The 27,417-nt window shown below is 30.3% G+C and overlaps 5 protein-coding genes across 7 annotated transcripts; 1 reads left to right on the forward strand and 4 right to left on the reverse strand.

Annotated features, from left to right (window-relative positions):
- Positions 1–626: 626 nt before the first annotated feature.
- On the reverse strand, positions 627–2,904 carry LOC108346409 (transcription factor MYC2-like). Its single transcript, XM_052868637.1, has 2 exons — positions 2,856–2,904; positions 627–1,617 (listed from the first exon to the last, which is right to left on the reverse strand). The coding sequence occupies exons 1-2, from the start codon at positions 2,902–2,904 to the stop codon at positions 743–745; spliced, it is 924 nt and encodes a 307-aa protein (XP_052724597.1). The 3' UTR covers positions 627–742.
- Positions 2,905–10,426: 7,522 nt separating this feature from the next.
- Positions 10,427–11,857, reverse strand: LOC108346408 (E3 ubiquitin-protein ligase RSL1-like). The gene is made up of 3 exons (XM_052868830.1): positions 11,335–11,857; positions 10,845–10,955; positions 10,427–10,563 (listed from the first exon to the last, which is right to left on the reverse strand). The coding sequence occupies exons 1-2, from the start codon at positions 11,835–11,837 to the stop codon at positions 10,883–10,885; spliced, it is 576 nt and encodes a 191-aa protein (XP_052724790.1). The 5' UTR covers positions 11,838–11,857; the 3' UTR covers positions 10,427–10,563; positions 10,845–10,882.
- Positions 11,858–18,839: 6,982 nt separating this feature from the next.
- Positions 18,840–20,017, reverse strand: LOC128194051 (uncharacterized). The gene is made up of 2 exons (XM_052868639.1): positions 19,082–20,017; positions 18,840–18,851 (listed from the first exon to the last, which is right to left on the reverse strand). Exons 1-2 carry the CDS (start codon positions 20,015–20,017, stop codon positions 18,840–18,842), a joined length of 948 nt encoding a protein of 315 aa, XP_052724599.1.
- Positions 20,018–22,016: 1,999 nt separating this feature from the next.
- On the reverse strand, positions 22,017–23,056 carry LOC108346407 (E3 ubiquitin-protein ligase RSL1-like). The gene is made up of 2 exons (XM_052868640.1): positions 22,224–23,056; positions 22,017–22,077 (listed from the first exon to the last, which is right to left on the reverse strand). Exons 1-2 carry the CDS (start codon positions 23,054–23,056, stop codon positions 22,017–22,019), a joined length of 894 nt encoding a protein of 297 aa, XP_052724600.1.
- Positions 23,057–24,736: 1,680 nt separating this feature from the next.
- LOC108347094 (uncharacterized) lies at positions 24,737–26,063 on the forward strand. Of its 3 annotated transcripts, none has more exons than XM_017586217.2 (2): positions 24,737–24,913; positions 25,302–26,063. In XM_017586217.2, the coding sequence occupies exon 2, from the start codon at positions 25,501–25,503 to the stop codon at positions 25,687–25,689; it is 189 nt and encodes a 62-aa protein (XP_017441706.1). In that variant the 5' UTR covers positions 24,737–24,913; positions 25,302–25,500; the 3' UTR covers positions 25,690–26,063. The 3 variants fall into 3 exon arrangements, with proteins under 3 accessions (XP_017441706.1, XP_017441708.1, XP_017441707.1); XM_017586219.2 differs by having other exon boundaries at positions 25,453–26,063; XM_017586218.2 differs by having other exon boundaries at positions 24,738–24,913; positions 25,470–26,063.
- Positions 26,064–27,417: the final 1,354 nt, after the last annotated feature.

The following is a 27,417-nucleotide window of genomic DNA, read 5'->3' on the forward strand; positions in this document are numbered from 1 at the left end:
GATTTCATGGATTCGATGAGAGATTTTATAGTGGTGTTTAATAGTATAATGTATTGATGTAGAATTGCTCCAAAACGGGAGATGATTTTGACCCTCTTAATACCCATATAGTCTCTTGTAGAGAAGGGTGAAGTATGTCCTGGAAAATAGCAAGAGATCCTTAGTTTAATTATCATATATTAACCATAGATGTTTAACAAATTAACCTTAATATGTGATAGTTTGATGTGGACCAGTTGTTTCACCACAAAGGACAAGTCCCCCAAGAGTACGAGAACATTAATATATGTATCCAGATGGAAGTCTAACTCTTTGTTCACTTGAATGGATTTGGGGAAGAGTGATTGAGTGGATTTGAGAGAATTTGAAGATAAATTTTGTTGTTTATTTGAGTGAATTTAGAGGTAATTTGGAAGCAAAGTTTGTGAGAATTAGTTTAAGATTTGATTGATGTGACAAATTAAAAAAATTTACTTCCAAATCCACTCTCACTTACCTCAAAATTCACTCAAACAAACAACAAAAAAATTTATCTTCAAATCCTCTCAAATTCACTCAATCACTCTTCCCCAAATTCATTCAAGTGCACAAAGCCTAAAGGAATATTACTTAGAATTGATTGTTTCTACACGCGTTATATGCGTAATTCTATAAACATAGTATATGATTGTTTTTAATAGATTTAAACCTTCGTTTGTCAATATCAAGTGGGTCATCATGTTTAATAGTTATATGAAAAAAATTATAAAAATATATACGTGGCAGGCAACGAGGGATTTTTGGTTGACAGCTCAAGCTCCTTCTTCGCCGAATCCAATTGCTTCTCCAATTCCCCTTTCTCCGATTCAAGCTCACTCAGCTTTGACTTCAGCTCGTTTATGTAGGATATGGCATCGCCCAACAGCGACGCCTTGTCCATCTTCGACACGTTTGGAACCACCGCACGAAGCGCGTAGAACCTTTGATTCAGATTTTCCCTCCTCTGCCTCTCCGCTTCCACGTGATTCAGCGGCTCCTCTCTGCCATTCGCCGGCTTTCGACCCCTCTTCCGGGGCCTTTTCTCCGGTTCCACCACCCTGCTGTCCGCCTCTTTCACCAAGGAAACCTCGAGATCCGAGTTTTCGGAATCACCGCCCCCAGCAACACCACGAGCTTTTACATTCAAAGTCGGTAGAATGACGCCGGAGGTGAAGGACAGCATTCCATCGTCAATGTTGCTGCGAGAAACAGGAGACCTTCTCTTCTTGTTGGTCTCCTCAGCTGCTACAGCGGGAAAGTAACTCCCATTGTAAGAGCTCTTCTTGCTCTCTCCGAAGCTCATAATTTCACCGGATTCGGGCTTTAAGGAGTTGGAGAAGTTTAATTCCCTCGGGAAGAAACCCTGGTTCTTGGGGTTGGGGACGTGAGCTGCTGCGGCGGCACTAGGGGTTTCTGTTAGAGTGCTGGAACCAGGGGTTTCGAACGACATCGTTTTTCTCACTGCTGCATTTGCTGAAGCAGGTGCAACAGCGTTAGAGGTGTCCTTGATTTCGATAGAGGAAGAAGGGTTGAGCCAGAGTGAGGAAGGGTCGTTCTCGTCCTGATCGGTGGCAACGCAGTTGCAAAATCTCTCATTGCCTGCATATATATTTTTTTAATTTTTTTCATATGACTATTATCCACAGATTTAAATATTTTAAATTGAGTTAATTTTCTGTGCACCACGTCATCTCATGCAAACGACGTTATTGAGAAATTAATGGAGAGAGCTTAATTGACTCATTTTAACAAGTTTAAAAACCCGATTAAGATCGAAAAACATAATGAACCATTTGAAATTGACAGAAAAAATATGAGAACCAAACGAGGGTTTAAACCTTTTATATATATACCATTTTTTTACTATTTGTGTTTCTTCTTGTTTTAAATAATTATCTTAATGGTGTGAAGGAAGTGATACTAAAACTTAGAGTTAGATGATTAGAGTTTTAATTTCGTATGATAGTACTCAGTGAAGTATAAAAATATAAGTTAAGTGATAACTACAATAAACTTTTGTATTTATTCTCCATGAAAAATTTATTCTCTCATTTCTTGATATGTGATGTCTCTTTTAATTGCAATATACTATTAAACCGGATGTAAGAATGTGAGATTTTGTTATTATTTGTAACACAACTATAAAATTTCATATCTCTTTCAACGTTAACAATAAAAAAACTATAATAATAAAACAAGATAAGCCATCACCAAATTAACAAAAAGAAATAATTGACATAAATATTATTTAAACTTGTTTTCTTATCATTTATACTAATAACCCTAAACATTATTCTCTCCTACACTAAACTGACTCATTCAACATAGGCATATATCAATTATTTCTATTAATGCTTTCATTATTTGTTTCTTTAAAGTAACCAATTTGTCTTGAATTTGTATTTTTCCAAAACTAACAACACAAACATAATAAAATATATGGTTCAATTTGTTCTTAAATAATTTTTTTCTTTAATTTTTATAGTGGTCTTTCTCATTTTAATATACTTATTACTTTCGCTCATGTAACCAAGCTGAAAAAAATATTGATAAAATAAATTAACTTCCAAAAAGCCTAACAAAAGAATGTATTTCACAAAAATACCTATTTTGATTAAAAAAAGTAAAAATGTTTTGGAAAATAAAAGTATTAATCCTAAAGAAATTCTAGATTGAAAAGATAAATCTATTAATAATTACTGGATAAACTACTAATGGTTCTGATAAGGTTAATGATCCAAAAGTTAACATGGCCATCCAAAATCTCAAATGTACTCAATGAACCATAAATTCCAATGTTTGGAGTATTCTTTCAACTTGGTCTCACCAAAACTTACTCATGAATAATGTGTACCACTCCAAGACAATCCACATAGCAAAATTCATGGCCACATCTGCAAAACAAAGGAATTATCATGTAAAAAGGTCATATATTGTTGTAATTGAATTACATTTAAACCTGCATGATATATGTGTACATCCATCAATTCTTTCTACGTAAATTTTGCATTTTGGGGAATAAAAGTATTAATCCTAAAGAAATTCTAGATTGAAAAGACAAATCTGATAATAATCACTGAATAAACTACTAATAGTTCTGATAAGCTTAATAATCCAAATTTGAACATACTGCAAAGAGCAATTATGAAAATCTAAAATCTCAAATGTACTCACTCAACAATAGATTCCAAATCTTGGGGGATTCTTTCAACCTAACGAACTACACACGAATAATGTTTAGAAGTCCAAGACAATCCACAAGCATAGCAAAATTTATGGCCACATCTGCAAAACAAACGAACCATCATGTAAAAAGGTCATATATTGTTCTAATTGAATTACATTTAAAAAAGGAAATAATAATAAACATTCATTCAAAATGCAAAAGAAAACTCTCATGAAAGAAAAAAATTATTTGACACTAGTAACTATCATTTGACAATCTTTTACAAGATTAAAATGGTCCTAACTACCATTTTTCTAACATATACTCTCAATGGATCCGATCAACAAACATCTATTCAACACTCTACAAACATAGTCAAGATTCTCAAGTTCAATATCAACATAGGTATAACACGAAATAATCGATAATCCAAATTCCTAGAAACATGTTCTACTTTCATAAGATAAAAGAGTGGTTTGAAATATGTAAAACACAAACCTGCACGAAATATGTGTACATCCATCAATTCTTTCTACGTAAATTTTGCATTTTGAACATCTTCTCCAACGTTTAGTCTTTGCAAGTTCAATCACCAATGAGTCTCCGTTCTTTCCTTTCTCCCTTTTCGACCTCTGAAACTTCTCACAGTCTATTCCTGCATGCCAGGAAACCTTGCACTGTGCACAAAACAGTCTATGGCAATGTGGACACTCCGATGAAGTCACAACTTCCCCTGCGTCACATATCATCATAGCTGAACAATCCTTAAAGGGACAGTAGAACTTTTGTGATCCAAGCACCACATTCTCACAAAGAGCATTTCCCCATCTATCAAAAACTTCTTTAGGGATAATTGAACGACAGTTGTTAGGCTCTATAACCGCTTTGCAATTTGGCTCAGGACATTTCACCATCAATATATTTTCCTGAATTTTTGCAGCAACATGCCGTCCAATGCAATAATCACAATAAAGGTGAGAACAGTTTTGGTTCTTGAACATTTCTTTCCCAGGCTTGGCATCCATGCAAATACCACAGTGTGCAAGGGAAGTTTCACCGATCTCTTTATGTTTCCTCTTCAGGTTTCTCAAAGATAAGTCACGGTCATCATTTACATCCACTTGAACAGTTTTCTTCTCAACCCTACCACTTGACACCTCTTTATGTTCCAATTTGGGGTTTTTCAAAGATAAGTAACCAACATTCTTTACATCCACTTGAAAACCTTTCTTTTCAACCGTACCACTTGACATCTCTTTATGTTTCAACTTGGGATTTTTCAAAGATAAGTAACCCACATTTTTTACATCTATTTGAACAACTTTTTTTTCAACCCTACCATTTGACACCTCTTTATGTTTCAACTTGGGGTTTCTCAAAGATAAGTTACCGACATTCTTTACATCCACTTGAACAACTTTCTTTTCAACTCTACCACTTGACATCTCTATATGTTTCAACTTGGGATTTCTCAAAGTTAAGTAACCGACATTCTTTAAATCCACTTGAGCAACTTTCTTTTCAACACTACCACTTGACACCTCTTTAGGTTTCAACTTGGGATTTCTCAAAGATAGATCACCGACATTCTTTACATCCACTTGAAGAGCTTTCTTTTCAACCCTACCACTTGACATCTCTTTATGTATCAACTTAGGGTTTCTCAAAGATAAGTGATCGACATTCTTTACATCCACTTGAACAACTTTCTTTTCAACCCTACCACTTGACATCTCTTTATGTTTCAACTTGGGGTTTCTCAAAGATAAATAACCGACATTCATTACATCCACTTGAACAACTTTGTTTTCAACCCTACCACTTGACACCTCTTTATGTTTTAACTTGGGGTTTCTCAAAGATAAGTTACCGACGTTCTTTGCATCCATTTGAAGAGCTTTCTTTTCAACCATACCACTTGACATCTCTTTATGTTTCAAAATGGGGTTTCTCAAAGATAAGTAACCGACATTCTTTACATCCACTTGAACAGCTTTCTTTTCAACCCTACCACTTGACATCTCTTTATGTTTCAACTTGGGGTTGTTTCTTAAAGATAAGTAACCGACATTCTTTACATCTACTTGAACAGCTTTCTTTTCAACCCTACCACTTGATATTTCTTTATGTTTCCACTTGGGAAATATAAAGTTTGTATAAGGGATCTGTTGAAAGAGAAGTAGATGAAATGCAAATGCAAAAGGTGAACTGATAATCATAGGTCTTAAATATTTGACGGTTATGATTTAATATTGCAAGAATCACAGCCGATGGAGATGCAAAAAGTCGTGTTCGAATTCAAATTAGTTTTAATGCTAATGAATGTGATATGAATACAGGAATATAAAGCATTAAATCCCATTTCTGTTTCCGAAAAGATCAAAGATACTTTATATTTTAGCAGAGAACTTCGCATGTGGTTTATCATATTTGGATCATGACGGCTATAGTATTATTAGTCACAGTCCTTTCAGTTTTTTAGATATAAATTTTCTATCTTGACCTACTTTTTTGGTCTAAGATTCAAGAGTGGTATCCAATGTTATTAATGGATTAAAATTGCCACAGAATATATATGTGGCAACATTTATATTCTCCTAAAAAATAAATTTATAATAGCACGTATCAAATGATCAAAACTGCGGAGGAAAGTGCAGTTGCATTGAAAAATGAACGTGAGATGTAAACAGTTTTTGCAGGAAAAAGCAATTCATATTACAATGGTGATCCTCATTCAACAAACATAAATCTCTTCCTTCATTGGTGAATAAATAAATTTTGAGAGGTAACTATTATATTAAAATATGACATGTTATATTAGAATATGACATGTTAGAGAATTCAATTAAAAGTTCATGAACTATCAACATGTTTAGCTCTAAGTAAAAAATTGATCAAGTCCCAAGTCATGAACTTCAATCCATTTTTCCTTGGACACGAAGGCACACCAGAGGTGCCTTAAACCACAAATTTTCAGTCCACCACGAGACTCATAAGTTTTCCAAAATCTTATTCACAAAAATTAGCCACATGCAATTGGATTCGAGAGAAAAATATGAATTTGAAATGAAATCGAAATTTGTGTGGAATGGGGTCATCCTAATCCTCTCCTATATCAACAACAGAATATAAAAAGCCCCACTCTCCCTTTATCTTGATATTCAGTCAATCTAAAAACAGTTATATAATTTCTTATTTAATCAAGTATAAAAGAACAGTCTATTAAGAAAAATAAGTTCTTGCAACGTATATAAATGCTGATCCCAATTTTTGCTTGCCATGGTAGAAAATAGAATACATTGAACAAAAGCACCGACTTGTACACCAACCCAATGTCCTTTTCCTCTCATTTTAGCCAAACTACATCCCTTATAAAAATATTAATATTACCTAAAAGAATGTAACTAAACTTCATCCCTTTTAAAAATACCAAAGGGTTATGCAGAAGTGACTGGATTGCTTTAAAAAAAATGAAGAAATTCAACTATATATATGTATATATAACAAAACCCTAACGGTGAAACAAAGTAGTTGAAAGAAACGCTAACCTGGTGCACGGTTCTCCCCTTCTACCACTCGGTCGTCATTATCACCGCCGCCTGTACCACTCGATCGTCGCTATCACCGCAGCCCCGTACCACCATGCGCTGAAATTAAAATGACACCTCTAATGACGGTTACAGTATTTGTCACAGTATTTTCAGTCTTAGATACAAACTTTCTAACGTGTTTGGCAAGTTTTAGGATTAGGAACGGGAACCAGATTGCTGGGAGATAATTTCATTATATTATAATTATCCGTAAAAATTTAGCATATATATACTATATATATATATATATATATATATATATATATATATAAATTTAATAAGTATAGATTTTTTATTATGACATACTTTTTTTTTCTAATGTTTGTATTAATTTTTTTATTATTTTAATATCAAATAATTATTTTTTAAAATAAAAATCTCAATAAAATATAATATTACTGTATAAAATACTAAATATTTAGAATGAAATTATAATTATATCAATTTTAAATTAGAATATCAATATCAAATAATAATTAAATAAAAAATAAAGAAATACTAATATTATATAATTATACATAAACAAATCAAGTAAACTAAATCGCAAAAAAATATATTAAATTATTAATAATTTAAATTTGACATAAATATTTCATATTTTAAATTTCAATTCATATAGGTCATATAATGATTTTAATTATTATATTATAGTAAATATAAAAATATTTTTTATATTAAGTAATAAATGGATGATTTATGTAAATAAAAATTAAATTTATTATATTAAAATTTAAACTTAATTTTTTGTATTAAATTTAACATTGTCATGTAAAAGATTAAAAACATAAAAGTATAAAAAGAATAAAAATAATAAAATCGGTGACAAATTTTTTTAAAAATATATAAAAATTCATAATAATTTATTTAAGAAAATTATAAAAGAAAACCCTTCAGAATCTGTAACACTGACAATCTAAGACGGTTGTCTTGTTTAATTAGGTATTAGGTGTGCAAAATAAAATAACTTTGTATAGTATTTATTTTTACGTAAAAATTAAATAGATCTACTCTTTTTTAGAAAAATATATTTATGAAATTATTTATTTGGACTCCGTAAAGATTGATTTTGCTCAAAAGTATTTTTATTTAAAATAAAAAATTCACAATGAAAAATTAAAGTTGTTTTTATTTTAAATCTCGTAAAACTTGAATTGTTTAGAAGAAAATTTATATATTTGAAAGTTTCAATGCAACACCAAAACTCACCATAATATTTATCGAAAATTCTTGAACTTATGAAACTCAACATGACAATTAATTATTCGAATATTATTATGTCTATGAAGCAAGTCATAATTTCTAATATTCTTATGATTGTCAAGAAAGAATAAGATGATTAACAATTTTTGAAATTATTAAGGAAATAAAATTTGCAATTATCAAATGAATTCAAAACATACAATAATAATTATGATTTTTTAAAATACAATCCTTAATTACCGAATAAGAAAACAATAATTAACAAAAGTCGTATTTACCGTTCTTGAAGTTCTTGAATCGAAAGAAAACACTTGACATAATTCTTTCGCTCCAAGCTCCACCAGGAACCACACTACCAGTAGCTGCAGATGCTAAGACTGTGAAGAATTATCACGCATTTGAGCAACAAAACCCTTTTTACATCCGTACCAGTTTAACAATGGATAAACTATTTTTGAGATCTGAGAGAAAAAATGGAACCACAATCATGAGATAAGAAAATGATGTAGGGAAGGAAATGACCTGCTATAGGAGTCCAAATGCATATAAATTTAGGATTTGAGTAGCTACTTATATTGCTGAGAATTGGTCATTATGGTATGCTGAATTGTTGTTCTCTTTGTAAGAAATACACTTGTTTTTTATTGAAATTGATGTTAAAGGGGAAAAACCAAGGAAATGATCATTTGTTCGAATTGATATTCAATTTGACATCTAAACATGTTTTAGAATCCTTCACTAAGTTAGAAATACCAAATTGGTCATTTAAATAAGTCCTTGGTTATCCAAGAACAATTAGATGAACTTTTGTTTTCTGATGTAGTGTTGAGGGCCACTGATAGGTCATTGAGCGCTGGCCATAGAGTGTCACTTGGTTTTGGCCTCTATATGCATGACGCTAAGCGGTGATCTTGTACTGTTGGGTGCTCCCTGTTGTGAGTTGTGTACTTATGTTTCTGGGTTCTCTTTATTTTTTGTTGTTTTGCAATTTTAATGAAAATGAAAATGTTTATGCTTTATGAATTTTAAATACGAATGTAAGTATGATGGTAAACATGTATGGTGTTCCTTTATATGATATTATAATGATGAGGAGTGTGTTATTAATGGTGAATTTGGTGCATATGTTTGATGTGATTCCATTGATCTCGAGAAGCGATTTTATAGTAGTGTTCAGTAGTATAATGTATTATGTAGAATTGCTCCAAAACCGGGGATGATTTTGACCCTCATAATATCCATCCAGTCTGTAGTAGAGAAGGGTGGAGTATGTCCTGAAAAATAGCAAGAGATCCTTAATTTGATTGTCATGTATTAACCATATAGATATTTAATAGATTAACCTTGATATGTGATAGTTTGATGGAATAGTACTTTGATATGGACAAGTTGTTTCATTGTACACTAGACAAGTCCCCCAAGAGTACGAGAACATCAATATATGTATCTAGATGGAAGTTTAGAAGAAATAACCGTATGACTTCGGATTTATTGTTTCTATAAATTTTATATGTCTAATTATATAAACATGAAATATGATTGCTTTTAATACATTAAATTACATTTTTTTTTTGTCTTTCTTGTTTGTAATAATTACCTTAATGTGAAGGAAGTAATACTAAAATTTAGATTTAGATATTTAGAGTTTTAATTTAGTACAATAGTCTTTGAAGTATAAAAATATAAGTTAAGTGATAATTATAATAAACTTTTGTATCTATTCTCAATGAAAAATTTATCCTCTCATTTCTTGATATGTCATGTCTCTTTTAACTGCAATATACTATTAAATCGGATGTAAAAATGTGAGATTTTGTTATTATTTGTAACACGACTATAAAATTTCATATCTCTTTCAACGATAACAATAAAAAAAACTAATAATAAAACAAGATAAGCAATCACCAAATTAACAAAAATAAATAATTGACATAAATCTTATTTAAACTTGTTTTCTTATCATTTATACAAATAACCCTAAACATTATTCTCTCCTACACTAAACTGACTCATTCAGCATAGGCATATATCAATTATTTCTATTAATGCTTTCATTATTTGTTTGTTTAAAGTAACCAATTTGTCTTGAATTTGTATTTTTCCAAAACTAACACACAAACATAATAAAATATATGGTTCAATTTGTTCTTAAACATTTTCTTTCTTTAATTTTTATAGTGGTCTTTCTCATTTTAATATACTTATATTACTTTCGCTTATGTAACCAAGCTGAAAAAAATATTGATAAAATAAATTAACTTCCGAAAAGCCTAACAAAAGAATGTATTTCAGAAAAATACCTATTTTGATTAAAAAAAGAAAAGATGTTTTGGAAAATAAAAGTATTAATCTTAAAGAAATTCTAGATTGAAAAGATAAATCTATTAATAATTACTGGATAAACTACTAATGGTTCTGATAAGGTTAATGATCCAAAAGTTAACATGGCCATCCAAAATCTCAAATGTACTCAATGAACCATAAATTCCAATGTTTGGAGTATTCTTTCAACTTGGTCTCACCAAAACTTACTCATGAATAATGTGTACCACTCCAAGACAATCCACATAGCAAAATTCATGGCCACATCTGCAAAACAAAGGAATTATCATGTAAAAAGGTCATATATTGTTGTAATTGAATTACATTTAAACCTGCATGATATATGTGTACATCCATCAATTCTTTCTACGTAAATTTTACATTTTGGGGAATAAAAGTATTAATCCTAAAGAAATTCTAGATTGAAAAGACAAATCTGATAATAATCACTGAATAAACTACTAATAGTTCTGATAAGCTTAATAATCCAAATTTGAACATACTGCAAAGAGCAATTATGCAAAATCCAAAATCTCAAATGTACTCACTCAACAATAGATTCCAAATCTTGGGGGATTCTTTCAACCTAACGAACTACACACGAATAATGTTTAGAAGTCCAAGACAATCCACAAGCATAGCAAAATTTATGGCCACATCTGCAAAACAAACGAACCATCATGTAAAAAGGTCATATATTGTTCTAATTGAATTACATTTAAAAAAGGAAATAATAATAAACATTCATTCAAAATGCAAAAGAAAACTCTCATGAAAGAAAAAAATTATTTGACACTAGTAACTATCATTTGACAATCTTTTACAAGATTAAAATGGTCCTAACTACCATTTTTCTAACATATACTCTCAATGGATCCGATCAACAAACATCTATTCAACACTCTACAAACATAGTCAAGATTCTCAAGTTCAATATCAACATAGGTATAACACGAAATAATCGATAATCCAAATTCCTAGAAACATGTTCTACTTTCATAAGATAAAAGAGTGGTTTGAAATATGTAAAACACAAACCTGCACGAAATATGTGTACATCCATCAATTCTTTCTACGTAAATTTTGCATTTTGAACATCTTCTCCAACGTTTAGTCTTTGCAAGTTCAATCACCAATGAGTCTCCGTTCTTTCCTTTCTCCCTTTTCGACCTCTGAAACTTCTCACAGTCTATTCCTGCATGCCAGGAAACCTTGCACTGTGCACAAAACAGTCTATGGCAATGTGGACACTCCGATGAAGTCACAACTTCCCCTGCGTCACATATCATCATAGCTGAACAATCCTTAAAGGGACAGTAGAACTTTTGTGATCCAAGCACCACATTCTCACAAAGAGCATTTCCCCATCTATCAAAAACTTCTTTAGGGATAATTGAACGACAGTTGTTAGGCTCTATAACCGCTTTGCAATTTGGCTCAGGACATTTCACCATCAATATATTTTCCTGAATTTTTGCAGCAACATGCCGTCCAATGCAATAATCACAATAAAGGTGAGAACAGTTTTGGTTCTTGAACATTTCTTTCCCAGGCTTGGCATCCATGCAAATACCACAGTGTGCAAGGGAAGTTTCACCGATCTCTTTATGTTTCCTCTTCAGGTTTCTCAAAGATAAGTCACGGTCATCATTTACATCCACTTGAACAGTTTTCTTCTCAACCCTACCACTTGACACCTCTTTATGTTCCAATTTGGGGTTTTTCAAAGATAAGTAACCAACATTCTTTACATCCACTTGAAAACCTTTCTTTTCAACCGTACCACTTGACATCTCTTTATGTTTCAACTTGGGATTTTTCAAAGATAAGTAACCCACATTTTTTACATCTATTTGAACAACTTTTTTTTCAACCCTACCATTTGACACCTCTTTATGTTTCAACTTGGGGTTTCTCAAAGATAAGTTACCGACATTCTTTACATCCACTTGAACAACTTTCTTTTCAACTCTACCACTTGACATCTCTATATGTTTCAACTTGGGATTTCTCAAAGTTAAGTAACCGACATTCTTTAAATCCACTTGAGCAACTTTCTTTTCAACACTACCACTTGACACCTCTTTAGGTTTCAACTTGGGATTTCTCAAAGATAGATCACCGACATTCTTTACATCCACTTGAAGAGCTTTCTTTTCAACCCTACCACTTGACATCTCTTTATGTATCAACTTAGGGTTTCTCAAAGATAAGTGATCGACATTCTTTACATCCACTTGAACAACTTTCTTTTCAACCCTACCACTTGACATCTCTTTATGTTTCAACTTGGGGTTTCTCAAAGATAAATAACCGACATTCATTACATCCACTTGAACAACTTTGTTTTCAACCCTACCACTTGACACCTCTTTATGTTTTAACTTGGGGTTTCTCAAAGATAAGTTACCGACGTTCTTTGCATCCATTTGAAGAGCTTTCTTTTCAACCATACCACTTGACATCTCTTTATGTTTCAAAATGGGGTTTCTCAAAGATAAGTAACCGACATTCTTTACATCCACTTGAACAGCTTTCTTTTCAACCCTACCACTTGACATCTCTTTATGTTTCAACTTGGGGTTGTTTCTTAAAGATAAGTAACCGACATTCTTTACATCTACTTGAACAGCTTTCTTTTCAACCCTACCACTTGATATTTCTTTATGTTTCCACTTGGGAAATATAAAGTTTGTATAAGGGATCTGTTGAAAGAGAAGTAGATGAAATGCAAATGCAAAAGGTGAACTGATAATCATAGGTCTTAAATATTTGACGGTTATGATTTAATATTGCAAGAATCACAGCCGATGGAGATGCAAAAAGTCGTGTTCGAATTCAAATTAGTTTTAATGCTAATGAATGTGATATGAATACAGGAATATAAAGCATTAAATCCCATTTCTGTTTCCGAAAAGATCAAAGATACTTTATATTTTAGCAGAGAACTTCGCATGTGGTTTATCATATTTGGATCATGACGGCTATAGTATTATTAGTCACAGTCCTTTCAGTTTTTTAGATATAAATTTTCTATCTTGACCTACTTTTTTGGTCTAAGATTCAAGAGTGGTATCCAATGTTATTAATGGATTAAAATTGCCACAGAATATATATGTGGCAACATTTATATTCTCCTAAAAAATAAATTTATAATAGCACGTATCAAATGATCAAAACTGCGGAGGAAAGTGCAGTTGCATTGAAAAATGAACGTGAGATGTAAACAGTTTTTGCAGGAAAAAGCAATTCATATTACAATGGTGATCCTCATTCAACAAACATAAATCTCTTCCTTCATTGGTGAATAAATAAATTTTGAGAGGTAACTATTATATTAAAATATGACATGTTATATTAGAATATGACATGTTAGAGAATTCAATTAAAAGTTCATGAACTATCAACATGTTTAGCTCTAAGTAAAAAATTGATCAAGTCCCAAGTCATGAACTTCAATCCATTTTTCCTTGGACACGAAGGCACACCAGAGGTGCCTTAAACCACAAATTTTCAGTCCACCACGAGACTCATAAGTTTTCCAAAATCTTATTCACAAAAATTAGCCACATGCAATTGGATTCGAGAGAAAAATATGAATTTGAAATGAAATCGAAATTTGTGTGGAATGGGGTCATCCTAATCCTCTCCTATATCAACAACAGAATATAAAAAGCCCCACTCTCCCTTTATCTTGATATTCAGTCAATCTAAAAACAGTTATATAATTTCTTATTTAATCAAGTATAAAAGAACAGTCTATTAAGAAAAATAAGTTCTTGCAACGTATATAAATGCTGATCCCAATTTTTGCTTGCCATGGTAGAAAATAGAATACATTGAACAAAAGCACCGACTTGTACACCAACCCAATGTCCTTTTCCTCTCATTTTAGCCAAACTACATCCCTTATAAAAATATTAATATTACCTAAAAGAATGTAACTAAACTTCATCCCTTTTAAAAATACCAAAGGGTTATGCAGAAGTGACTGGATTGCTTTAAAAAAAATGAAGAAATTCAACTATATATATGTATATATAACAAAACCCTAACGGTGAAACAAAGTAGTTGAAAGAAACGCTAACCTGGTGCACGGTTCTCCCCTTCTACCACTCGGTCGTCATTATCACCGCCGCCTGTACCACTCGATCGTCGCTATCACCGCAGCCCCGTACCACCATGCGCTGAAATTAAAATGACACCTCTAATGACGGTTACAGTATTTGTCACAGTATTTTCAGTCTTAGATACAAACTTTCTAACGTGTTTGGCAAGTTTTAGGATTAGGAACGGGAACCAGATTGCTGGGAGATAATTTCATTATATTATAATTATCCGTAAAAATTTAGCATATATATACTATATATATATATATATATATATATATATATATATATAAATTTAATAAGTATAGATTTTTTATTATGACATACTTTTTTTTTCTAATGTTTGTATTAATTTTTTTATTATTTTAATATCAAATAATTATTTTTTAAAATAAAAATCTCAATAAAATATAATATTACTGTATAAAATACTAAATATTTAGAATGAAATTATAATTATATCAATTTTAAATTAGAATATCAATATCAAATAATAATTAAATAAAAAATAAAGAAATACTAATATTATATAATTATACATAAACAAATCAAGTAAACTAAATCGCAAAAAAATATATTAAATTATTAATAATTTAAATTTGACATAAATATTTCATATTTTAAATTTCAATTCATATAGGTCATATAATGATTTTAATTATTATATTATAGTAAATATAAAAATATTTTTTATATTAAGTAATAAATGGATGATTTATGTAAATAAAAATTAAATTTATTATATTAAAATTTAAACTTAATTTTTTGTATTAAATTTAACATTGTCATGTAAAAGATTAAAAACATAAAAGTATAAAAAGAATAAAAATAATAAAATCGGTGACAAATTTTTTTAAAAATATATAAAAATTCATAATAATTTATTTAAGAAAATTATAAAAGAAAACCCTTCAGAATCTGTAACACTGACAATCTAAGACGGTTGTCTTGTTTAATTAGGTATTAGGTGTGCAAAATAAAATAACTTTGTATAGTATTTATTTTTACGTAAAAATTAAATAGATCTACTCTTTTTTAGAAAAATATATTTATGAAATTATTTATTTGGACTCCGTAAAGATTGATTTTGCTCAAAAGTATTTTTATTTAAAATAAAAAATTCACAATGAAAAATTAAAGTTGTTTTTATTTTAAATCTCGTAAAACTTGAATTGTTTAGAAGAAAATTTATATATTTGAAAGTTTCAATGCAACACCAAAACTCACCATAATATTTATCGAAAATTCTTGAACTTATGAAACTCAACATGACAATTAATTATTCGAATATTATTATGTCTATGAAGCAAGTCATAATTTCTAATATTCTTATGATTGTCAAGAAAGAATAAGATGATTAACAATTTTTGAAATTATTAAGGAAATAAAATTTGCAATTATCAAATGAATTCAAAACATACAATAATAATTATGATTTTTTAAAATACAATCCTTAATTACCGAATAAGAAAACAATAATTAACAAAAGTCGTATTTACCGTTCTTGAAGTTCTTGAATCGAAAGAAAACACTTGACATAATTCTTTCGCTCCAAGCTCCACCAGGAACCACACTACCAGTAGCTGCAGATGCTAAGACTGTGAAGAATTATCACGCATTTGAGCAACAAAACCCTTTTTACATCCGTACCAGTTTAACAATGGATAAACTATTTTTGAGATCTGAGAGAAAAAATGGAACCACAATCATGAGATAAGAAAATGATGTAGGGAAGGAAATGACCTGCTATAGGAGTCCAAATGCATATAAATTTAGGATTTGAGTAGCTACTTATATTGCTGAGAATTGGTCATTATGGTATGCTGAATTGTTGTTCTCTTTGTAAGAAATACACTTGTTTTTTATTGAAATTGATGTTAAAGGGGAAAAACCAAGGAAATGATCATTTGTTCGAATTGATATTCAATTTGACATCTAAACATGTTTTAGAATCCTTCACTAAGTTAGAAATACCAAATTGGTCATTTAAATAAGTCCTTGGTTATCCAAGAACAATTAGATGAACTTTTGTTTTCTGATGTAGTGTTGAGGGCCACTGATAGGTCATTGAGCGCTGGCCATAGAGTGTCACTTGGTTTTGGCCTCTATATGCATGACGCTAAGCGGTGATCTTGTACTGTTGGGTGCTCCCTGTTGTGAGTTGTGTACTTATGTTTCTGGGTTCTCTTTATTTTTTGTTGTTTTGCAATTTTAATGAAAATGAAAATGTTTATGCTTTATGAATTTTAAATACGAATGTAAGTATGATGGTAAACATGTATGGTGTTCCTTTATATGATATTATAATGATGAGGAGTGTGTTATTAATGGTGAATTTGGTGCATATGTTTGATGTGATTCCATTGATCTCGAGAAGCGATTTTATAGTAGTGTTCAGTAGTATAATGTATTATGTAGAATTGCTCCAAAACCGGGGATGATTTTGACCCTCATAATATCCATCCAGTCTGTAGTAGAGAAGGGTGGAGTATGTCCTGAAAAATAGCAAGAGATCCTTAATTTGATTGTCATGTATTAACCATATAGATATTTAATAGATTAACCTTGATATGTGATAGTTTGATGGAATAGTACTTTGATATGGACAAGTTGTTTCATTGTACACTAGACAAGTCCCCCAAGAGTACGAGAACATCAATATATGTATCTAGATGGAAGTTTAGAAGAAATAACCGTATGACTTCGGATTTATTGTTTCTATAAATTTTATATGTCTAATTATATAAACATGAAATATGATTGCTTTTAATACATTAAATTACATTTTTTTTTTGTCTTTCTTGTTTGTAATAATTACCTTAATGTGAAGGAAGTAATACTAAAATTTAGATTTAGATATTTAGAGTTTTAATTTAGTACAATAGTCTTTGAAGTATAAAAATATAAGTTAAGTGATAATTATAATAAACTTTTGTATCTATTCTCAATGAAAAATTTATCCTCTCATTTCTTGATATGTCATGTCTCTTTTAACTGCAATATACTATTAAATCGGATGTAAAAATGTGAGATTTTGTTATTATTTGTAACACGACTATAAAATTTCATATCTCTTTCAACGATAACAATAAAAAAAACTAATAATAAAACAAGATAAGCAATCACCAAATTAACAAAAATAAATAATTGACATAAATCTTATTTAAACTTGTTTTCTTATCATTTATACAAATAACCCTAAACATTATTCTCTCCTACACTAAACTGACTCATTCAGCATAGGCATATATCAATTATTTCTATTAATGCTTTCATTATTTGTTTGTTTAAAGTAACCAATTTGTCTTGAATTTGTATTTTTCCAAAACTAACACACAAACATAATAAAATATATGGTTCAATTTGTTCTTAAACATTTTCTTTCTTTAATTTTTATAGTGGTCTTTCTCATTTTAATATACTTATATTACTTTCGCTTATGTAACCAAGCTGAAAAAAATATTGATAAAATAAATTAACTTCCGAAAAGCCTAACAAAAGAATGTATTTCAGAAAAATACCTATTTTGATTAAAAAAAGAAAAGATGTTTTGGAAAATAAAAGTATTAATCTTAAAGAAATTCTAGATTGAAAAGATAAATCTATTAATAATTACTGGATAAACTACTAATGGTTCTGATAAGGTTAATGATCCAAAAGTTAACATGGCCATCCAAAATCTCAAATGTACTCAATGAACCATAAATTCCAATGTTTGGAGTATTCTTTCAACTTGGTCTCACCAAAACTTACTCATGAATAATGTGTACCACTCCAAGACAATCCACATAGCAAAATTCATGGCCACATCTGCAAAACAAAGGAATTATCATGTAAAAAGGTCATATATTGTTGTAATTGAATTACATTTAAACCTGCATGATATATGTGTACATCCATCAATTCTTTCTACGTAAATTTTACATTTTGGGGAATAAAAGTATTAATCCTAAAGAAATTCTAGATTGAAAAGACAAATCTGATAATAATCACTGAATAAACTACTAATAGTTCTGATAAGCTTAATAATCCAAATTTGAACATACTGCAAACAGCAATTATGCAAAATCCAAAATCTCAAATGTACTCACTCAACAATAGATTCCAAATCTTGGGGGATTCTTTCAACCTAACGAACTACACACGAATAATGTTTAGAAGTCCAAGACAATCCACATGCATAGCAAAATTTATGGCCACATCTGCAAAATAAACTAACCATCATGTAAAAAGGTTATATATTGTTCTAATTGAATTACATTTAAAAAAGGAAATAATAATAAACATACATTCAAAATGCAAAAGAAAACTCTCATGAAAGAAAAAAAATTTTTGACACTAGTAACTATCATTTGACAATCTTTTACAAGATTAAAATGGTCCTAACTACCATTTTTCTAACATATACTCTCAATGGATCCGATCAACAAACATCTATTCAACACTCTACAAACATAGTCAAGATTCTCAAGTTCAATATCAACATAGGTATAACACGAAAAAATCGATAATCGAAATTCCTAGAAACATGTTCTACTTTCATAAGATAAAAGAGTGGTTTGAAATATGTAAAACACAAACCTGCACGAAATATGTGTACATCCATCAATTCTTTCTACGTAAATTTTGCATTTTGAACATCTTCTCCAACGTTTAGTCTTTGCAAGTTCAATCACCAATGAGTCTTCGTTCTCTCCTTTCTCCCTTTTCGACCTCTGAAACTTCTCACAGTCTATTCCTGCATGCCAGGAAACCTTGCACTGTGCACAAAACAGTCTATGGCAATGTGGACACTCCGATGAAGTGATGACAACTTCCTCTTCATCAGATATCATCATAGCTGAACAATCCTTGAAGGGACAGTAAAACTTTTGTGATTCAAGCACCACATTCTCACAAAGAGCATCTTCCCATCTATCAAACACTTCTTTAGGGATAATCGAATGACAGTACTCAGGCTCTATAACCCCTTCGCATTTTGGTTCAGGACATTTCACCATTGCTATATTTTCCTGTATCTTTGCAGCAACATGTCCTCCAATGCAATCTACGCAATAAAGGTGAGAACAGTTTTGGTTCCTGAACATTTCCTCTCTAGATTTGGCATCCATGCAAATACCACAGTAGCCATAGGAAGATTCACCGATCTCTTCCTGTTTCCCCTTGAAGGTTCCAAAATGTTGGTCACCGTCATCATCTACGTCCACTCTAACAACTTTTTCATCCCTAACACTTGACGTTGTGGAGGAATAGAGGACTTGTTGTAATTGCAGCTTTTCAGCATATTTATAGTTGTTCTTTGCAGCAACATGTTCTCCAATGCAATCTACACAAAAAAGGTTAGAACGGTTTTGGTTTTTGAACATTTCTTCTCTAGGTTTGAGATCCATGCAAATATCAAAGTAGCCATGGGAAGATTCACCGATCTCTTTCTGTTTACCCTTGAGGGTTCTCAAATGGTGGTCACCGTCATCAGCATATTTATCATCCGAAATTGGAAATATTTCGTCACCACCGAAAAGTACTGAAAAATAGAAATAGTTAACCACGTGATGATCTTCAGCAGTGAAGGGAAAATTCATGGATGAAGATGAGGATGAAGCTCCCTCCATACCCCCATAAAAAAAATTCTAAAAGAAAAAAAATTATCTTAATATAAATTTTTTACTCTATCTTTACTTTTTTATTTTTTCAATATAAGTTAATTAATTTCTTTTAAAACAAAGATCATCATTTATTTAACCTCAAATATTTAAAAAGAAATGATGGTTGAAAGATAGTAAAAATTATTTTAACTAAATTAAAAATTTTCAAGGAAAAATAAACTAAAGGATAAAAAAAATAAAAATGATATTCTTTTATATTAAATAATAAATGAATAGTGTATGAACACTCAACTTGTTAGTTCAAATAAAAAAAGTAACAATAAATAAAAACACAATAAAAATAAAATTAAAAATATAAAAATACAGAAAATAATTAGAGTCCTTAAACAATAATAATACACTTACACATTATAAAATCATTACATTATGTTAGACAAGAAAATAATATATTCTCTTTCCTTCTTGTTTGCTTATATCAAAAAGCAAAATGTGTATCTTCATTAAACATTAGCCCTATAAACCCACGTTATATATATTTTTCAATCTTCATAATAAAATAAAATAAAGTAAACCCAAACTTTCTATTTTTTCAATACGAAAAAGGTATTGCAATTGTTGCTATGTTTAGTCGCAAGAATGAAACAAAATAACATCAAATTTCCATCAGCATCTTATAACAAAAGTCGTATTTACCGTTCTTGAATCGAAAGAAAACACTTAACATAATTCTTTCGCTCCAAAGCTTCACCAGGAACCTCACTGCCAGTAGCTGCAGATGCTAAAACTGTGAAGAATTATCACGCATTTGAGCGACAAAACCTTCTTTACATCCGTGCCAGTTTAGCTACGGATAAACTATTTTTGAGATCTGTGAGAGAAAAAATGGAACTACGATCATGAGATAAGCAAGTGATGTAGGAAAAGAAATTACCTGCTATAGGAGTCCAGATGCATATAAAATGGACAGGATTTGATGCCAAAAACGCTTTTCCTTTTATGTGCTGGGCAAAACCTATTTTGTTGGGAAGTTGTTGGGGGATTGATTTTTTCCATCAGATATTTTATAATATTAAGTAGGATTAGAAGATTGAGATAAATGTGGAGAAGAGAATGGTAGTTATAAGAGAATAAATAGAAAGAAACTGGAACATAAAAGTGGTTATAATAATTATTTATTATTGTGGAAAAAACAAAGAAGAAGATAAAAAATATAATTTATTTTATAAAAAAAATATTTTTTTCTTTGATACTTTTTAGTTTATTTTTTGTTTATTATAAAATAATCTGTATTATTATTATTATTTTTATTAGTTTCTATAGTAATTTCCATGGTAAGTTTAAATGTAGTCACCGTGCTTTATAATTTGTCCTTTTATTTATCTAATATAAGGCTGAAAAAAAAATTTCCATTTCTCAATATTGTCATAAGTTACTGTCCATGTTTAATTTTTCTTTCCCAAGCCTACATTTTATCATGATAAATAAAAATATAATAAAATGCACATTAAAAACAACATTCCATTATGCGTTTATTCCTTCATTTTCCCTTTTCAATTTTCTAATTCATATTCTCTTACATGTAAAAGAATAACATAAAATTATTCAATTTTCAATTTAACGCGTACACAGAACTAGTTTCAGCATATAGGACAACATGACATACATAGACTAGAAATACAACTTAAATAGAATCATTCATTTTAGTTGTAAATATTAAAAAATTATTCCTTAAATACATTGCATAAGACTAATTACCATTTGTATCTTAACCTAGTTCATGATCGTCGACAAATAATATAACTTTGCAGGCAGTCAAGTACTAAAAAAACTCAAAATTAAACAGCTAAATTTATTCAAAATATCCAACTATGGCAAACATAAATATACATAGAGAGAATTAACACATGTAAACATTACACTGATAAACAATTGTATTCCAAAACATAATGTTTTTGTTCTCTTAAAATTCACATCAACTACAAGCTTTTGCTAAGAGTTGTTGACGTTAACATGCATGGTGCTGTGACCAAGAGGATCCACAAGCATAACAAAATTCCTTACCACATCTACAAAAATCAACAGCTTGTTAGAACAGGATTCAGTCCAACAAAACAAAAACATAAACATTTTCAAATTATCACTCTCCAAACAACTGTTGCTTCTTTTCCGCAAAAAACAAGTCTTTTTAAAACAATGCAGCACAATCACCAACCTGCAAGAAATATGAGAACATCCTTCATTTTTTTCCACATAGAATCTGCATTTTGGACATCTTCTCCAGCTTTTGTTCTTGGCAAGATCCAGCACCAGCAGATCTTCCCTCCCTCTCTCATCATGCTCCAAGGCGTTGAATTCACTGCAATCTATTCCTGCATGCCATGAAACCTTACACTGTGCACAAAACAATCTGTTACAATGTGGACACTCAGAAATAGTTACTATTTCCCCTTCATCACATATCATCATAGCTGAACAGTCCTTGAAAGGACAGTAAAACTTTTGCGATTCAAGCACTACATTCTCACAAAGAGCATTTTCCCATCTATCAAACACTTCTTTGGGGATAATCGAACGACAGTTCTCAGGCTCTATAACCTCTTTGCATTTTGGCTCAGGACATTTCACCATTGATATATTTTCCTGAATCTTTGCAGCAACATGTCCTCCAATGCAATCTACACAATAAAGGTGAGAACAGTTTTGGTTCTTGAACATTTCTTCTCCAGATTTCGCATCCATGCAAATACCACAGTAGCCATGGGAAGATTCACCGATATCTTTCTGTTTCCCCTTAAGCTTTCTCAAATGGTGGTCGCCGTCATCATCTTCGTCCACTATAACAACTTCTTTTTCAGCCCTAGCGCTTGACATTGCGGAGGAATGGAGGGCTTCCTGGAGTTGTAACTCTTCGGCATATTTCTCATCCGAAATTGGAAATATTTCTTCAGCATCGTGAAGTGCTGAAAAGTAGAAATCGTCAACCAAAGGATCTTCAGCAGTGGAGGAAACATTCCCAGATGAAGATGCGTATGAAGTTCCCTCCATTTCAGAAGAAAATAGTTACATTCTCTCTGATATATATATATATATATATATATATATATATATATATATATATATATATATATACACACACATTTATAAGAGGATGATGGAAGAAGAGTAGAGGAAATGAAAACATAGAGAATGCAAAAGGTGACTGATACTGATACTCATGGGTCTTAAATATTTGACCGTTTTATTTTAAATGTTGCATGCAAAAAGGCAACGTTGGAATTTACATTACTATGAATGCCACTAGTGTAACGAACACACTACAATAAAGCATTAATTTCTCATTAGATTCTCCAAGGAACGTAATTATTTGTAGACCCCGCACCGGGCTTATCAAAATTTGGTGAATCTGCTTAAAAATTTTAATGTTACTCCACTTTGATTGGAATACGCTTGTTTTCAAGTTAAAATAAAAATTAATTTCTTAGTATTATATTTTAGAAAGATTTAAATATATCATTATTAACATTTATAAATTAAATTTCATTTATTAATTATAATAAGAATAATTTAATATATATTTATAATAATTTTAATTTATTGAATTGAAAATATTAATTAATCAATTCAAACTTAAAAAATATTTATAGAGAATTTTAAAGATATTAAAAAGTAAAAAGATTTTAAAAAAATTTAAAAAGGTGGGTGAACTAATCAACCAGTTTCATTTTGACGGAAAGAATATTTGACTATTTCGCACCTGATAAAAAAAATTTAATTTTTAAATATCCCTATTATAGTAAGAAAACATTGACATCAATTTGATTCTTTAAAAAAAAAACCATCCAAAAATGTTAAATTATTTCCAAAATAGTTATTTTAAAATGCTTAGAAACTATTTTCTTATTCTGATCACAATCATCTTGATATGATTCACAACCTAGAAACTCCTCATGTGCTTAGACACACAAACAACCATAATCATTGTATTTGACTAGATATGAGTAAAGAATAAGTAATATTTATTTTTTTAATTTGAACATAAGATGGGAAATGTATGTACATGTATCTTTATTTTTCATATTTGTTCTTATACATTTTTTGAAAGTACTTAAACACTTTAATTTATTAAGTAATTTATCAAAAATTATGTTAATTTTTCTTAATACTTAATCTTAATATAGAAGCGAGATAAAATTATTTTACTTCGGACACTCTGAATATAAAATGATTCCATTTGTTATATATTTTGTATATATTGAAGTTGAGCGAAAGAATATAAAAATAAAATAGTTTCCTTTGTATTTTTATTTTTTCTTTTTTTTCTTTTTTTACTCTTAACAAGTGTATATTGGTTTCATTAAAGGAAAATCCTTTAATCCTTAAGATCTCATCACAAAACTCTTAAGTAAAATATTATTTACTCTTAAGGTACATATCAAATATTTGCTCTATAGGTTTTCTTGATTTATTTGAGACATCACCCAAATATCTTTTCATATTTAATATATAGGTTTTGTAACAAAATATTTAATTTAATAAATGTTTTAATTTAATAGAAAATCATTAATATTAGAAATGTTCTTAAAAAATATTATTATTACATAATAAAGAAAATTAGTTGATTAAGGACCAAAAATATATTTTGTCTATATATGTTTACATTCCCTTACAAAAGTTAAATTATTAAAATTAATTAAAGAAATAAGACATGTTTTCCTCATTAACAGAGTGAAACGATGCGTTTAAAAGCGCGGAGAAGAGATGGGCAATGGCGGTGCTGTGTTTCTGGTCTTTTTCCCCAAATCGTTTTAGGTTTTCCAGAGTTTCTTATCTACCGTCACATTCCTCCATTTTCCATTTCGGTATCTAGAAATCAGATCAGTATCGTCCACCTCTCGAGATTTGGTACGATATTTTTTTCTTCAATTTATATTAACTATGGAATGGATTTTTTAAGTTGTTGGTCTATGTATAATTTGCAGCATCTTCTGTCGAAATTGTATAGAACAATAGATATTTTTGTTTTTATGATTGATTAGTTGACTAATCGGTTGCTAACAACTCTTCATAACCATGTTTTTCGGCATCCAATTTTCTTTGAATTTGCTTATTCTGGAAATAGAGTTAATTAGTATCGTGAAAATACTTTTTCTTAAGTTAAAATTTGATTACCCGAATCATTTAGATTATTACATAATATTGTTGCTCTCTGCATCATCCTGATATCATTGTCCAGATAGTTAGTTCATTGTTTTTCATTTGGTTCAATGAATATTTTAATGTTTATGTAAAGAGGAATGTGTCGTGAGAAGATGGAATCTGATAATGATAAACACAATGCACGAAGGCGGTGGAATAAAACCACAAAACAAATTACTTCTTCAGTACAATTCTGTCTTATTCTATTTTTATTTTTTTTATTTCTAATGGTGATTCTTGCAAAGTGATATTACAATACCAGATATTTCATTTCAACCACTCAAGCAACTATAATGGGCATAATTAGGAGTAGCTTCCTTTTCATTGCTGGGACGACGGTTGGGATTTACTTGGTTCAGAATTATCAAATTCCTAATTTGAGGAAGCTAGCAGACACTGCCTTGGTACATGCAAAGCAAGTTGAGGAGAAATATCGAAAGTCTAAGAAGAAGAATGACGATGATATGATTAACCATAAATAGAATCATCACCTCCCCAGTCTGGAATTAGGTTCTGATTTAGTATCTTTTGAATATTTGTCCTGCATCTTATAGATCATAGGATCTGGTACCCTTATGGAAGTGTTCTTTACATGTACAAACATAGAAATTATGGGAGATCTTTATAGAAGGAAGTGTTATTTACATGTACAAACATATTGTTAAATTCTGGAATTAGGTTCTGATTTAGTATCTTTTGAATATTTGTCCTGCCTCTTATAGATCATAGGATCTGGTACCCTTATGGAAATGTTCTTTACATGTACAAACATAGAAATTATGGAAGATCTTTATATTAGGAAGTGTTATTTACATGTACAAACATATTATTAAATCCAATTTTCTAATTGTTTTTATTCTTCTGTCTTTTGTTGTCCCAAGATTTGATTTAAATTTTTGAAGTTGAAGAAGTGTTTGAGTTATACTCTAATTCGCAAGTAAGTATTAGATAATGTTAGCTCCACGAGATGACAATTAAGATTATTATTTTGTTCCGTTGTTCTTGGTGAGATATCTGCTTTGGATTTCTTCTTTCAAAATTACTATATAATATGGATTGGAAAAGTGAAGTTCCTGGCTGGCCTAACACTGACCGAGATTTAAAGCGAAAAACACTTTCATTATATCAGTGGGTGTTTTCTCTTTGAATTTTACATTTGCCAGCTGAACATTAACAGTGAAAGGTAAACATAAGTGAAATGCCATTAGTATCTGACTGTAGTGGCATAATGGACATGGAGGGTTACTACTGTTGACTGGTTTGTTCTAATACCACCAAGTGTAATATAAGATTTGCTTATATTTGCAATAAAACAGTGTTTGAGATTGAATTGCCGTTTCCTTTTCTGCTGCACTGTTGTTGGTTTATTACACATAAAATCTTTTATTTAATGTTCCAAAGTACTAAACTAATTGGAAATCAGTCGAATCTAAGAATATTGGATTTATTGTGATTCTTCTTTAAATTATTACTGAATGACTCTTTGTACTTAAGAATAGAACTTTATATTCAACTGGAGCAGTTAAATGTATTCAACTGGATAGAACGGGTTTGCGCTTTTCCAATGAGCGGGCGAATCTTGACGTGGCTGTGAAGCTTGTTATGACCACCCGCCACCCAACTCTGTAGTGATCTTATTCGTTTTAAAAGATATGAAACTTCGCATGCCTCCAATTCCTTAATTGGTTTAGGGGTTCTCTATTTATATAGTATTTATTTTACTTTATTTTACTTTTTTTTAATTGATGGGAACTTTAAACTCACATTTATCTATCATTCACTCTATATACATGAGTTTGCATAGTGATTAAACAATTTTTCCTGTTTCAGAAGTAATTAATTTTGACTAGATATAAAAACTTTTTGAAGTATTTATAATCTCATATTACCGTAAGTAAGATTAGTCTAAAAGAAATAATGTGATATGAGAGTAAAATACACTTAACTAAGATCGTAATAAGTGGCTACCTATGAGCATAAAACCCAAACTCGCTGATCAATCATCCATTGAACAGACAATAAAAAAAAAAAAAAATCGGGCAAGAAGAATTATTAAAGGCATTTTCCCCAATGAGTTTGCAAGAATCTATTCTCCAATTGGTATGGGAGGTACTAACCCTTTTAGCTGGAAGCACATTTGGAAGAAGAAATTTCATACTTTGTTTTTTAATAGAGGGTGAAAACTGAATTGGGCTCTTCTTCTTGGGGAG

This window comes from Vigna angularis, chromosome 9 (assembly GCF_016808095.1).
Source record: "Vigna angularis cultivar LongXiaoDou No.4 chromosome 9, ASM1680809v1, whole genome shotgun sequence".
Taxonomy (NCBI): Eukaryota; Viridiplantae; Streptophyta; class Magnoliopsida; order Fabales; family Fabaceae; genus Vigna; species Vigna angularis.